The 15544-nt window shown below is 38.8% G+C and overlaps 2 protein-coding genes across 2 annotated transcripts; one reads left to right on the forward strand and one right to left on the reverse strand.

Moving 5' to 3' along the window:
• Positions 1-5647: 5647 nt before the first annotated feature.
• Positions 5648-7651, forward strand: LOC106306707 (mitochondrial outer membrane import complex protein METAXIN-like). The gene is made up of 6 exons (XM_013743424.1): positions 5648-5874; positions 6252-6586; positions 6661-6737; positions 6812-6872; positions 6985-7129; positions 7240-7651. Exons 1-6 carry the CDS (start codon positions 5715-5717, stop codon positions 7404-7406), a joined length of 945 nt encoding a protein of 314 aa, XP_013598878.1. The 5' UTR covers positions 5648-5714; the 3' UTR covers positions 7407-7651.
• A 90-nt stretch (positions 7652-7741) lies between these two features.
• Positions 7742-10831, reverse strand: LOC106306706. The gene is made up of 4 exons (XM_013743423.1): positions 9183-10831; positions 8893-9110; positions 8602-8825; positions 7742-8528 (listed from the first exon to the last, which is right to left on the reverse strand). The coding sequence occupies exons 1-4, from the start codon at positions 10426-10428 to the stop codon at positions 7799-7801; spliced, it is 2418 nt and encodes an 805-aa protein (XP_013598877.1). The 5' UTR covers positions 10429-10831; the 3' UTR covers positions 7742-7798.
• Between the last annotated feature and the right edge of the window lie 4713 nt (positions 10832-15544).

The raw sequence follows: 15544 nt of genomic DNA on the forward strand, positions 1-15544 counted from the left end.
AAATGACATTAATAGTAATTAGTAAGATTGGAAAACCTGTGAAATATAATCTTCTAAACTATTAAAACTAAAGTACATTTTGTACTCAACCCTAACTTTTTTTAAATAATTACTTTGCATGCCACTAACTTATGATTTCAGTTTTCCTCATTGACCTACACCTATTTTAATTTCCATTGACCCTGACCTATTTTAATTTTTAAATACCTCTCTCCCTTGAGACGATAACCACATGGTTTTTCTCAAATTCTCAAAGACTATAAATCCCTAATTCCCCGATAGATTTGTACGAGCTGATTTCTTCATCTACTTCGATCTGTCTTTTGATATTTCATCTGGTAAAATTCCGATTCTTCTTTTGCTAATTGTTCATCTGGTTCATATCCGTTGATTCGTCTGATTGAATTTAATTCGTTTTCAATTTTCGATTGAGAATCTATGTCTGTTTTGGGTTTAGATTTTGACGGATTATATATATATATATATATATGTGTGCCATGAATTTAGTGCTTGATTTGTTAATTTGATTGTATTTTCCAGATTTAATAGCTGAAGATGGTGGACTCTTTGAATATGTCTCTTGATGATAAGGTTAAGAGGAGAAAGGCCGCTAAAAGTCTGGTGGTAAAGGAATTTCCCGCGGTGGAGAAAAAGGTGTAACACTACAAGAAAACACGCTACATTCTGATGGACATGATTTCGACAGACAATATTTTCGTCGGTTTTCTTTGACGAAATTCCGACGAAACATATAATTTCATGAAGATAAGGTCGTCGGAAACATCCGACAAAATTTCGACAGAATATTATAATTTTGGGGTTTCGATAGGGATTTGAAGTTCGTCGGAATTCCATCGAAATATTCCGACAGAAATCCGACGGGTTTTTGACTTTCGTTGGAATGTCGTCGGAATATTCCAACGGATTTCCGACGAAACAGATTTTAGATTTGCAAAGCTATTATAAATGTATATTTGGATACTTAAAATATCCAAATAACACATATATAAATTTATAATATGAAATTAGTTCACACTGTTAAAGTTTTTCATATAAAAAAATTATTTACGTATACATATCAACGTATTCGTAACATCCTCCAATAACACTTATATACTTATACAAACATATTACGGTAATATGAGACTAGATTTTGATTTTGTATAATATCGAGTGAAACAAGTAATTATTTTAGTTAAACCTCTTATAAATCATTTACATATTATCAAAGATTTGTAAGTGATCATTAGATTGTTGTTTTGAAACCCCAAATTCTTATTTCTCCAAATTCCGTCGGAAATCCGTCGATCAAAAGACATGCAGAAACTCATAGTTTCTCGAGGCTTCCTTTGTTGATATTCTCGAAACATTCTGACGGAATTCCGACGTAATTAATGTGACGGACAGGTTTCGTCGGAATTTTTCACTTTACCCGGGAAGAAAATTCGTGAAATTTATTTGGTTAACCGCTTAAAATAGAACCGACCGAATTCCAATGGAAACTGTCTGTCGGTTTATTTTTAATACATAAGCCGACCCTTCTTCTTCCTCATTTTTTTTCTCTTCTTCTCTGCAATCTCCGCGGTCTTACTCCTCTCTCTCTCTCTCTCTCAAAAATCTGCGATTCCGACCTCAAATCCTCCAAATCTCTTCCCCAATCATGTAAGTCATCTAAACCCCTCTTTAGATTACTTTTTTTTAGGTTGGAATGTTAGATTTGTGGACTTTAGGTTTTGAATCTGAAGATTTAGGATAGAATTGATAGTTTTAGGAGTTATATGTTGTTAGATTGTGTTTTAGGTTGTTGTTTTGTATGTAGATTGAAACTTTTAGATGTTAGATGTTAGATTTGCAGATTTTAGAAATTATATGTTAAATATTTTTATAAAAACTTTTTGGTGTATTTATAATTATTGAAAATTTTTATTTACGAAAAAAAAAAAAAATATATATATATATATATAATGTTTTCAATTTTTTATTATCTTTTATTGTTTCAAAACGTTTTCATAATTTTATATAGCATTTTAATCTTTTTATAAATCATTTTAAGTTTATATAATTATTTTTTAAGTTTGTTATAATTTTTAAAACGTTTTCTGGTTTCTAAAATTTATTAAAACATTTTTCACCTTTTTAAAAACCTTTTCAATCTATAAAATGTTTTTTTTTTGTTTTTTTTAGATTTAATTAAAACGTTTTTCAGTTATTAGAAAAAGGTTTCAATTACAAAAAGTTTTAAAAATTTTAAAAAAACATTTTCTCTTTGTTTAAAAATATTTTCAATTTATAAACCGTTTTATGTTTTTAAAAATTTATAAAAAACATTTATTATAAAGGATTTTAAGTGCTACCTTGTATGCAAATATATCATCAATGTCGACATTCTTTCTGTTCCATTGTATCCCAGACAAGACATAGTTTATTGAGATCTCATTATTATCAGGACCTTCAGTACCTTGAATCATGGTGTCCCAAGAATCAGTATTAGATACATCAGGGCCGGCCGCATTTAAGCATTCATGATCGGCCGCGATCGCTATTAGGGTTTTGGGATTGGCCGCGGTTAAGTCCCGGGATTTAGGAACGGCCGCGGTCGTGTCTAGGGTTTCAACAACCTCGGTTTCATTCTCTGCACCTTTCTTAGTTTTCCGAGGGTTCTTATCTTTGGATCCTATTAGTCTACCACATTTCAAACGTTGTCTAGACTCTGTAGCAACTTTATTGTGTCCCTCTTGAACATTAATTCTGATTGGTGCATTAGCACCTGGTATATATGACTTAGTAACTCTTTTCGGGTCAGCAAAGGAATCTGGCAATTGATTAGCTAGCTTTTGTAAATGTATAATCTTTTGGACTTTTAAATCACACTCTTGAGTCCGAGGATCTTGCAAAGATAAGGATGTTTGATTCCATGTAATTTCTTTTACCAGCTTATTGTTCTCTCCCCCTAATGTTGGATGTTCGGATTCATCAAAGTGACAATCCGCGTAACTGGCCTTAAATAAATCACCCGTAGTTGGCTCAAGGTACTTAATAATTGTGGGAGAATCATATCCAACATATATCTCCATCCTCCTTTGAGGTTCCATCTTTGTTCTCTGTGGTGGTGCAATTGGTACATAGACGGCACAGCCAAATGTCTTAAAATGGGATATGTCTGGCTCATGACCCGTAAGCAATTGTAATGGGGAATATCTATGTTCACTAGACGGCCTAATGCGTATGAGTTCAGCCGCATGCATGACTGCATGTCCCCAAGCTGAGACCGGAAGTTTTGACCTCATAAGCAATGGTCTAGCTATTAGCTGTATTCGTTTAATGAATGATTCGGCTAAGCCGTTCTGTGTATGTACATGTGCCACAGAGTGTTCAACAGTTACCCCCATGGACATACAGTAATCATTAAACGCTTGGGACGTGAACTCACCAGCATTATCAAGACGTATAGTCATGATGCTTTAGAGACTTTTATATCAAAAACTTTCATTCATTAAGTTATAATAAGAAAACAAGTTCAAAGCAATATCAAAACATAGAAAACATAAAGCAAAGAACACAAAAACATAGATGGCCGAAATCAACTTTGCTCTTTTTAAACAATCAGAAGTTTCATAATCCATGATATCATCTTTTTCATGATTGAAATCTTCTTCACCATCTTGATATGTCATATGAGCTTACGGATTCTTCCCTTTCAAACTCTCTTGGTAGAGGTCAACGAGATGTTTGGGAGTCCTACATGTCTTAGCCCAATGATTATCCATACCACATCTATGGCACACGGATTTGGTCGAGTTTTGTGGCTTGAAAGATGTACCACGGCCTCCATAGGAGCCACGACCATATGAGTTGCCTTGGCCTCGACCAATCAAGTTTCGGTCTCGACCACCACATCCATGCCATTTTCCACGACCACGGTTGTGTTGGCTATCACTCTGGACATGGTTCGACTCTTTCTTAGCCTCTACGGTCGCATGTGCCTCAGGTAATGGGTTTGATCCAGGAGGTCTCAATTCACTGTTCCTCATCAACAGCTCATTGTTTTTCTCCGCAAGCAATAAACAAGAGATCAGATTAGCATAAGTAGAGAAGCCCTTCTCACGGTACTGTTGTTGTAACAACACATTGCTTGTGTGGAAGGTGGAAAAGGTTTTCTCAAGCATATCCTTATCCGTTATATCCTCACCACACAGTTTCAATTTCGATACTATTTTAAACAAGGCTGAGTTATACTCGTCCACGGACTTAAAGTCCTGGATTCTAAGATTTTTCTAATCATATGTAGCCTTTGGTAATAACACCGTTCTCTGGTGATCATATCTCATTTTCAACTCTGTCCAAAGGTATAGAGGATTCTCAATAGTCAAATACTGATCTTTGAGACTCTCAATAAGATGATGGTGTATAATTAATATCGCACTGTATCTATCTTTCTCACTTGCATTATTGTCCTCGGTGATACACTCACCGAGTCCCTTGGATTTCAAGATGATCTAAGTATCAAGTGCCCATTGCAAGTAATTATCTCCAGAGAGATTTAGGGCAGCAAAATCCAAGTTGTTGATTTTCGACATCTGAAATCATATATTTCATCTTTAAGATTATAGTGTTCAATCGAATGCAATCAATATTTTCAAGCAATTAGGTTTCTAAGTTCAAACGGGTTTTGATCTATTACCCTATGGTTTCGATTAGTGTTTAAGATTTTATGGTTTCAATTCATATCAAGCAATCAACATTCGATTATGGGTTCTTTTTAAGGTTTCGAATTACCTTAACCTCAAGTAGGGTTGAATGGACCTCCAATGAGAAGAAGAACCGCGAGCTGAACGTTGAGATTGATACGCGAACGAGCTGAGGTCGTCTAGAGCTGGAACGGATCGCGAGCTGTCCTAGCTGGTATCGGGAATGCCAGCTGAAACTGAGATCGTCTGATCACGAACAGAAACAAGCTGTTGTCGCGAGCGGTATCGAGTCGTCTATCGCGAGCTGGCTGAAATCGTGTCTCGGGATCGAGCTGAGACGGTCTGAGGTCGCGAGCTGGGATCGTGTCACGAACGGGAACAAGATGAGAATTAGGTTTAGGGTTCGTGATCGGGAGTTCTCAACGGTTAGGGTTTATCGTCGAGGGGATTATGGATTCGTCGGCTAGGGTTTGTGTAGCTTAGGGTTTAGAGCGTGATCGTGCTGATAACGTGTTGTGAAACTAGAGAATAGAATCTATGTTTTTTGTATTATTCATAAACATAAGGAGCCCTTTATATATAGGGAATTACACCGTCATAGAATAATGGAAATACTAAAGAAAGGAAATACAAATATGGAAAGAGTACAAATCATAATCTAATAAGGAAAAGGCAAGATGCCGATTCTCTCTCTCTTTCTTTTCTCACGGTCGACTCTCTCTCTCTCTAGCATTGGGCCGGTTATGAACCGGGCCGATTATGAACCGGGCCGATTATGAACCGGGCCGATTATGGACATCCACGATATGATTTATAACAATAACAAAAGTAAGGTATGGATGGTTCTAGTTATCTCGTTATTGGGTATTCCATGGGCCATGAAAGCCCAAAGTAGATGATACGATAATAAACCCTAGTTTTAAAGCTGGACCCGAACCCGTACCCGACTGGATCTTCTCGTCTCTCGCCCAGTCTTCTTCTTTTTCTTCTCTTCTATTACACGACCAATCCCTTAAAACCGCGACAATGGAAGGCGATCAAGACACATCGGGTTTCACTTTAGTCACGAGGAAGCCTTGCTTCGGTCTCCCAACAGCTTGCCCTAACTGCCTCCCCGCTTACATATACCTGAAACTAGCCCAGCTTCCTTTTCAACTCGCCTTCAATTCCACCTTCCCTGATTCAGGTTTGATCTCAATGTGTTTCTTGTTGCTTCATTGATTCTTAGAATAAGGATTCGTTGTGTAATAAAGAGTCTTAATTAGTGGAACTCTTTACAATAATGATTTGTTACTCAATTTTAATTAGGGTTCTTAGGCTATTGTAATGTAATTGCTTGTAATAAGAGTCTTAATTAGGGTTTGAGGTTTGAAAGATTCGTTTTTGAGAGAACTCAATGTGTTTCTTGATGCTTGATTGATTCTTACAGTAGTGATTTGTTGCTTAATTTTAATTAGAGTTTTTGGTTATTTTAATTGCTTGTAATGAGAGTCTTAATTAGGGTTTGAAGTTTGAAAGATTAGTTTTATTTTTGAGGAAAGTTATGTTCTTTAACGTGTATAGATGAGCTGCCTTACTTTGAAACTGGGACATATGTTGCATACAACAATGACGACGGAGGTGTGATTGAGAAGCTGAAGAAAGATGGGGTTGTCAATCTTGACTCTCAGCTTCAGTCTCTTCCTGATTATCTCTCCTTGAAGGCTCTTATCTTATCCTGGCTTGAAGAAGCGCTTGCTTATGAAACGTGGGTTGGTACCGAGGGAGTATCTGCGTGGAAGATCTACTACTCAGATCTTCCTTGGGTCATCAGCAAGGTCCTGTTTTATAAGCAGACTTACATGGCCAAGACCCGTTTAGGGATCATCAAAGAAAACTCAGAGGAAAGAGAGAAACAGGTACAATTTCTTAAGCTTTGTCTGTGGTTCTATCATCTATGAATGTATAAGTTTAAGGGTCTTTGAATGAACAGATATACAAGAGGGCTAGTGATGCATATGAAGCTTTGTCGACTAGGCTTGGCGAGCAGAAGTTTCTTTTTGAAGACAGGTACTGCCATCACATTCACCAAACTTACTATGTAATAAGACTTTTATGAAAGATCCTTAATTGTTTACCAACAGACCATCGAGTTTGGATGCTTTCTTTCTCTCACATATACTTTTTACAATCCAAGTGCTACCGGTAAGCTGCTTTACACACAATTCGACCAATTTTTCAGCTTATTTGGGTAGAATCTAGGCCTCCTTGAAACAACTTAAGATTAAGTAGTTTCGTTATGGTGGTGTATGATCAGGAAACATCAGTGCTTCGTACCAAACTTCTGGAACATGGTAATCTTGTCAGATATGCTGAGAAACTCAAGTTGGAGTTCCTTGAAGCTCCTTCTTCATCTTCGTCGCCTCCACTTCACTCATTCCCTTCCTCATTTTCAAGAAAGGGTAAGACACATCCAACCCTTACTACGACTTCCATAGCTTATGAATGTCTTACCATGCATCTGGAGCAAATTGGATATGTCTAACCCTGTGAAGCAAATGAATCTCATCAGGTTCAAAGCCAAAGAGCAAATCAAAGACAGAAAAGACTGAAGAAGAGAAAAAATTCAAGAAAAGAGCAAAGTTCTTCCTAGCTGCTCAGTTTCTAGCAGTGGTTATTTACTTATCAGTGATGGGAGGAGTCAGTAACGATGAACTGGAGTATGAAGATGATGATTAGTGAAATTAAAGCTCTCAGGCAACCTCTTTGCTCTCTTCTTCATTGACACAATAATCTCTCTGCTTTTTCTTGAATTTTTAGTTAGAGAGAGGCTAATGATGTGTGTGGTTAGTCACACATTACAATCATTCTCGTTCTGAAGGATATTCTGTTGGCTTTTATAAAATTTTCATTGGTTCATACAATGTGTTGGGAAGTGAATCTTATACCAAAATCTTATAAGATACAAATGTGTTGAAAGTCTCTTTGTTGTTCATCCTCAAAATCAACTGAACTAACTCTGTTTTGTCTTTTACTAATAATACAAATCTCATCCATCTAAAAACTATCTTCTGATAGCAAAAGATGATAGCCAAGTAACCTAACCTATTCTCTAAAAACCAAAATAACAATTAGGAATTGGAATTTACATCCGGCTTGGCGTCAGCAGCTTCCTCTGGTTGGTTAACAAGCTTTGAGTGTTCATCAGCTGAGTTGATAGCAAACTCAGCGAGTGAGCTCACTGCAACAGACATCCCATGGCAGAGAACTTTAACAGCAACCTCTGCAAGTTTCTCAGCAGTCATCACAACATCTTCTTCTCCCACTCTATCAGCCAACACAAGGTCCAAGCTCTCTGACCCGGAATATCTTCTTGACCCGCCTCCACTCCAGTTCGGATCTTCCCTAACCTGTCTTGCATAGACTGAACCCATCCCGGAGGCAAAGAACTCGAGTTTGTCCAGAACCGGCTTCTCGTTCAAGCTGTTGAGCAGCCTCGACCACTGGATGCAGACTCGGTATATCGGGTGAGGACATGAGGATAGTCTAACTTTCTCAGGGTCAGGATCACATCTGAGACATCTAAGAAGCCAACCGGATAATGCTGTCATGTAGGATCTTTGAGACGTGATCCAGAACTCGAAACAGGATCTCCAGTTTCGAAGCTGAGCTTCAAGATTCAGTGCAGATTGAGCTAATCTTTGTGAGTTGATGGTCTCTGGCATTATTGAAGGCTGTTGTTGTTGTCTCTTCTTGTGACGCTTTGAGACTGGTGTGCCTGCAAGTAACATTTTAGCTTCGTCCAGTGTTCGTTTCTGTATTTGATGACTCTCTGCCATCACTTGCCACATCCTTGTCAATCTGTTATGATCATGAGGAGTGTTATATAAAGAGAAACCAAAGAGGAAGCAGAAGGTGTTGTTGGTGTTTTTACCCTTGAACAAGCTCGAGAAGCTGAGGCAACAGTTCTTGGTCGCGTAGAGTCTCAATCCTTTTGGAGATAGATTCAATGGAGTGTATAGAGACCTTTATCTGCGTGTCTAGGTCTCTGATGGTAGCTCTTGTTTTATCAACTGCAAAAGGATCATCTCCTTTAACATCTTGATTCCTCAGCTGCATGCATTTCTTCTCGTATGCTCTTCTAACACGCTCTCCAGACTGTTACAAAGACCAGAAAGGCTTAGAACATAGTCACTACTTGCTTAGAGAACTCTTTGTTACTTACCTTAACTTCATCGTAGAGCTTCTTCTCCCACGCGAAAAGCTTGTCCAATGTTGTCTGGTGGCTACCTGAAACCATGCAAGACTCATCTGAACCATCGCTTCTGCTCTCAGAGCCACTCTCCTTTGAACCACCAGAAGAAGAAGTGAGCAAGAATCTTGAAGAGGAAGATCTTGATGAACCGGAGCGGAACAAAGCTACTGGATTCAGCTTTTTCATTGCTACAAACACACAAAAGAAGTCAACATTCAGAATCTAAGTCACTCACAAACTTAGAAAGATTGAAAACTTACCACTATGATCACTAGAGGAGGATGGTGCGTATTGAGCTCTGCTAGCTTCCAATAGCCCCGAGACTTCTTTAGCCGCGTCGCATATAGTTGTGAACTGATCTTCAAGATCTTTGATTACCTCAGCCATGCTCGTCGGTCTCCTGTTCACGTAGACTGTGAAGCCTGGCGTCTCTCTTTTAGCAACGTTAACTACATTCTTCACCTCTTCAACAGCAACACTCCCTGTAGTTTCAACTCTAGGCACCTCAACTGTTCGCTGTTCTTGCTTTCCAACGCATTTCTCATCTCCCTCGTTCTCACTTTCTTCACAGCCACTATCAGTAAACTCATCATCATCTTCATCATCATCATTGCCATCAACATCTTCAACTTTAACTTCCTCCTTGCAACAACTCTTACTTTCTTCTACTACTACTTTAGGAGTATGAAACCTCACAGGCTGAGGAGGTTGAGGTTCATCATCTTCTTCCAAATCTGGAATCCCTTCTTCCTCACGAACACGTCTCAGTCCTCTAACCTCATCATCCTTAGTACCACTCCTATTATTATCAACACTTCCTCTATCATAACTATTATTATATCCATAATACTCCAAAGAAGAGAAGGGATTCCAGAAGAAGTCCCACTGAGAGTTCTGCGGTGAAGGAGGTGGGATGTTATGAGTACTCAACCTCTGTTGCTCAGGAGAGCTCAAAGGATTCCAAAACGAAGAAGAAGAAGCTGCAGAAGTGTTCATGTTCATATTCATATTCATCCCAAAGAAACCATCTGCTTCTCCATATTGTTGACTTGGAGGTGAGAACGACTCAACACGAAACGTTTCAGGAGACCTCTCTTCAACACGAACCGGTCTGGTTCTGTTAGCCATCAAGTAACTCGCTCTCACCTTCGTTCTTGGCTTATCTTGAATCATTTTCTGAGGCATAGAAGATGGTGAAATCGTTATGAATTCACCTCCACCGCCGCCGCTCCTGTTGCTGCTACTAAGGCGGCGGCTTCTGCTCGGCGGTAGTCTCTTAACAGGAGTCACGAATGAGTCCTGAAGAAAGTCGTGAGGAGGCTTGTAGTTGTCTCCTTCGATGAAGTCATGGAGAGCGTCAGAGACTTTTCTAAGGGACTGTATATAAGCAATGTGACTAGAAGCGAACTTGGTTCTGTGTTCTATCGCTTGTTTGATGAAACGTTTTCTGTCTTTACAGATCTGAACTGATTCCTCGTCGTCTAGCTTCGAATGAGAACATCCCATTTCTCTCTCTCTCTTTAAGCTTCAAAATCCACACAGATCAAGAAGATAGCATAGAAAAAAACATTGTTTTTTTAACTTAATGTCTCTGAAGAAAGATTCTTTGCTTAGCTTACAAGACTCTTCTTAAACCCTCTTCAAGAAATAACTAAAACCCATGCACAGTGGAAAATCTTGGATTGGTTCTGGTGAAATGTTAAAGAAAAAGCAAAGAAGAAACCCAGAAAAAAGAGAGATAAGACAAAAGAGAGGAACCTAATACGGTTGTGTGTAATGGTCAAAAGAAGCTGTGGAGGAGCGTGAGGAGAAGAGACGTTGGAGAAAGCAACGGTCAAAATTACTGTCGGGGTTCGAAGGAGAGAGGAGAGAAGTCAAGAAGGGGAAGAAGACAAGGCAAGAAAAGAAAAGGACATAACACGATAACTTTGATTAGTGTTGTTAGCCGTAGGCCTGGGACGGATCGGATATCCGGACAATTTTAAGGTATCCGGATCTGGATCCTTATCCGGCGGATTCATAATTTTATTATTCTTATCCGGATCCGGGGTTCTCGGATATCCGGGTGTCGGATATCCGGGTGTCGGATATCCTTCTAAAAATTGTAATATCCGGCGGATATCCGGATCAGGATTTGGACCCTTAAAATAAATAAAATAATAATAATAATAATATATAAAATATTAAACATAATTTAAAAATAAAAAATATATAATGTTTTTAATTATTTCTATGTATAATATTACAAAATTTACATAAAATTTACATATACTATTATAAAAATGAAAATATATTAAATAAAGTTAGTTTTTATATATAGTATATTACTATTTTGAAATAATTATTAATAAAACTTACGGATCCGGATATCCGTACTAAAAAATTAAGATATCCGGATCCGGATCCGGCTTTGACGGATCCAACATTTTATTATCCGGATCCGGATTCGGCCCCTCCGGATATCCGGATTTTCGGATCGGATCCGGATCGAATCTCGGATCGAATCCGGATCTCGGATAAAAGTCTCGGGCCTAGTTAGCAAGCGTACTTTCGTAATTTTATCAGTATTCTGCAGTTGGAAAATACGTTGGAAGAAATTAGGAAAAGCGATAAAAAAGTAAGGACCGGCCTGTAAAGTAAAAGGTAAATTCTGGACCCACATGATGAAAAGATACTATCTCATCAAGTGTCTCGATGATTGAGATTTCTCTTCTTGCCCCTGGTTGTTTCATTTAATCACGAAAACGCCCATTAGGTTTAGCAAAGTAGTTTAGTAGTCCCGGTCTCCTTTTTATTGGGCTCACGTTTTTGATAAATATTTCACCCAATGGGCTTTTTTGTCATGACTTGGATGACAATAGATTTAGCACAGAGCACTGTTGTTTTTAACTTGAAATCCATGGAGCTTAATTCAGTCCCAACTGGGATGTATATGGCCCTGGTCTAATGCAACAAATAAATTGAAAAATATTTAAATATCAAACCAATATGCTACTCTTAAGATCACATCTAGAGCTGACTAAGCTGCCATTAGAAAAATGTATGTGAACCGATGGTTCCTTTATGCATTTTCCTTTTCCTTGCCCACCAGGATCTTGCGCATGGTGAATTCATATGCAAATTATTTAAGAAATAAAATAATCTACTAATCATTTATATGGCAGCTGGCCATAGCTCAGTCTTAGCTCAGTTCGAATATGACAGCTTGATTAGCTGGTCTACGAGTTCATTCAGCTAGAGCAACTGGGCCAATGAGCTAACAAGCTCCGTGGATGTGGATAAGGTATGATCTAGTAACTTTTGCTTAATTCTAGATAGAATGGATTAGGGGAATGGAAACTCGGATTTGTATGTCTTGATTTGGGTTCAGGATCGACCTTGGAGCTAATTGGTAGTTGGGTAGACTTACCACAGCTGAGGTGATTCGACCGGATGAGTATTAGATTGGATTTAGTCCAATGGTTAAGTAGAGAATATCCGCTGCGTATGAGTTGAAATGATCTAAGCCAGAAAATGACTAAGGTAGTCTTAAGCTAAGATCTAAGTTAGCCCTCGCCTATGGGTGATAATATAGATAAAGGGCGAAAAATTTAGAGATTCGGCCAGTATGTGGTCCGAGCAACGTGAGCTATCGACCGCGGCTTAGGCAGCCTAAGCCCCCGACCCGGCTGCCTAAGCTCTTCTACTTTGACATCAACATCATAAAAGGCTTGATATGGAGAAACAAACTAAACTTCTTCCATACATGAAATCTATCGCTCTACTTGGGATCCAACCAAAACTCTCAAAAATACTCAAAATAAAAATAATAAATTATGTTCATGTAACCATCATGTACTATAAAAACATATTGTATGTTTTATACAAGTCTACTTCCTAAATTTTTGGTATTCGGACAACATAATTTCTTTACAACAAAACTTCATAACCAATTATTCTATCTATTAAAATGAACTAGATCTCTACCTTCTCCCCTCAAACTTTATAGATTCCTTAAGAGAAAATTATCAAATGATATCATATATTTATACTAAATTTAAAACGAAAATTATATAACGCGCGGACACAGACCTAGTATATGTAATTCCAATATTTCTAGTGTTTTAAGCATTTTCTACTATTTTAAAATATTTACTTACGAATACTTTTAGTATATTTTGAATATTTTATAAATATTAAATCTAAAATAATTAGTAAATTGAAAGATATAATGTGATTCGAGAATTTGGAATATCAAAATATTTCGATTTATACCGGATTTGTATATTGAGATTTTGGATCCATTTAGTTATTTAATGTGTTTTGGTTCAGGCCCGGATCTGGACATTTTGCTTAGTCCTATAACAAAACTTTAACTTAAACTCTTTTTGTACACTAATCATTTATCAAGTAAGTAAAATTTCCAAATTTTCAGAAAATATATAAGGGTTTTAATTCAAATCAAAGTGGTTTTGCGAGGTATAGGAACTTCACAACCGAGTAAGCAAAACGACAAAGTTTTGCCAAGATTCACTAGAGAACAAAAGGGCAAGGCCATCTTGACCCAAACCAATGACGAGGCCCAAGTTCAGCACAAGCCTATCAAGGCTCTGTCTACTAACGGTCAACAAACACCACAACGGTCGGCGACTCTCCAAACAGTAGTACACAAGCCAGCTGCGAACCGTACGTCTGGAGGAGCGTGCCCGATTGATCTGTCCAATCCATTCTCAACCTTAGATCAATTGTCTTGCACCTGATGATGACACATGTGTGTGTTCTAGGGTTTTACACTTTCAGTATAAACAGACCTTCTCTGTAAACAAACATTCTAAGTAAGAAATAACAGTTTATCAAAAGCAAAACTTGATCTTCTTCATTTACCTTTATGGTATCAGAGCTCCAGGTATAAGCTCCTTGGACGCTATGGCTATGGAGGTAATTAACACACCTTCTCTCAGAATCTCTAACTGTGTTACAGTTACTCTCACTGACCGAAACTACATCCTATGGAAGTCACAGTTCGAAGCTTTCCTAAATGGACAAGGCCTCCTTGGTTTTGTTACCGATCAGACACCTCAACCACCACCCACCATTCAAGTTCTGCATATCAATGGCAACAACCATGAAGCTCCGCATCCAGAGTACAGCCGTTGGTTTCAAACAGACCAAGTAGTCAAATCTTGGCTTCTTGGTTCCTTCTCTGAAGACATCCTCACGGTTGTAGTTGACTGCTCGACGTCTCATGAAGTCTGGGCCGCCCTTGCTCGTTATTACAACTGCTCCTCCTCCTCTCGTCTATTTGAGCTCCAGAGAAAGCTTCAAACCATGTCGAAGGGCGAGAAGACTATGGATGCGTACCTGAAGGAGATCAAGGCTGTCTGCTCCCAGCTCTCCTCCATTGAAAGTCTTGTTCCAGAACATATGAAGGTGTTTGCTGCACTTCACGGGCTTAACAAAGACTATGAGCCCATCAAGACCACCATGAAAAGCTCTATGGGCTCTTTTTTGACTCCCACCTTTGAAGAAATAGTCCCGCGTCTCACTAGCTACGATGACCGACTACAAAGCTACACAAACGAAAGCTCTGTTACTCCACATCTAGCTTTCTACTCAAATAGAGGATGCGGTAACTATTACAGAGGAAACTCATACCGTGGAAGAGGCCGAGACAGAGGGAACTACTCCACCAGAGGACGAGGCTTTCATCAACACTTGTCTCCCTCCTCCAACTCCTCTGCCTCCTTCGTCATCTCCGATACTGACTCTCGTCCTGTATGCCAAATCTGCGGAAGAGTTGGACATCAGGCTCTCAAGTGCTGGCACCGCTTTGATAACAGCTATCAGATGGAAGATATGCACAACGCGCTAGCTGCTTTACGCATCACTGATGTTACAAACTCTCCCGGCCATGAGTGGTTCCCTGATTCCGGTGCAACCTCTCACGTCACGAGCTCTCCTCACAATCTTCAGTACTCTCAGGCCTACACTGGTTCTGACTCGGTGATGGTAGGTAATGGTGAGTTTCTACCCATCACGCACACAGGCTCCACCTTTATTGCGACTAGTTCAGGTACACTCCCTCTAACTGATGTACTAGTATGTCCCAATATTGCAAAATCTCTTATGTCAGTCTCAAAGGCTACTGTGGACTCTCCTTGTGCTTTTGTCTTTGATTGTGATGATGTACGTGTGTTTGATAAGGAAACCAAACTGCTTCTTCTTCGGGGAAGCAACAATAAAGATCTCTATAAGCTGCCTCAGTCTCCTCCGCAGGTGTTCTTCTCGTCAAGACAAGCAACTGCTTCTGATGAGATTTGGCACCAGCGGTTAGGACACCCCAATCCTCAAGTTCTCCAGCAACTTTCTACAAACAAGTCTATCTTTATCAAAAAACGTACCAAGAGTCTTTGTGAGACATGTTAACTTGGGAAAAGTGCTCGTTTACCTTTTGAAGCATCATCCTTTGTAGCAACAAGACCACTTGAGCGCATCCACAGCGATCTTTGGGGACTCTCACCGGTATTGTCTGTTCAAGGATTTAGATATTATGTCATCTTTATAAGACCATTTTACTAGATTCTGTTGGTTTTTCCCACTAAAGACTAAGTCAGATTTTTATCATACCTTTGTAAAGTTCCAA

The sequence above is a fragment of the Brassica oleracea genome, chromosome C7 (assembly GCF_000695525.1).
Source record: "Brassica oleracea var. oleracea cultivar TO1000 chromosome C7, BOL, whole genome shotgun sequence".
In the NCBI taxonomy this organism is placed as follows: Eukaryota; Viridiplantae; Streptophyta; class Magnoliopsida; order Brassicales; family Brassicaceae; genus Brassica; species Brassica oleracea.

Excerpts from the sequence above, each read along its gene's own strand:
- LOC106306706 (XM_013743423.1), bottom strand. The coding sequence starts at position 10,428 with ATGGGATGTTCTCATTCGAAGCTAGACGACGAGGAATCAGTTCAGATC. Across the intron at positions 8,826-8,892 it reads AGCTCTACGATGAAGTTAAG|TCTGGAGAGCGTGTTAGAAG; the intron begins GTAAGTAACAAA and ends TCTTTGTAACAG. Across the intron at positions 8,529-8,601 it reads CTTCTCGAGCTTGTTCAAGG|ATTGACAAGGATGTGGCAAG; the intron begins GTAAAAACACCA and ends TGATCATAACAG.
- LOC106306707 (XM_013743424.1), top strand. The coding sequence starts at position 5,715 with ATGGAAGGCGATCAAGACACATCGGGTTTCACTTTAGTCACGAGGAAG. Across the intron at positions 6,587-6,660 it reads CAGAGGAAAGAGAGAAACAG|ATATACAAGAGGGCTAGTGA; the intron begins GTACAATTTCTT and ends TTGAATGAACAG. Across the intron at positions 6,873-6,984 it reads TTACAATCCAAGTGCTACCG|GAAACATCAGTGCTTCGTAC; the intron begins GTAAGCTGCTTT and ends GTGTATGATCAG.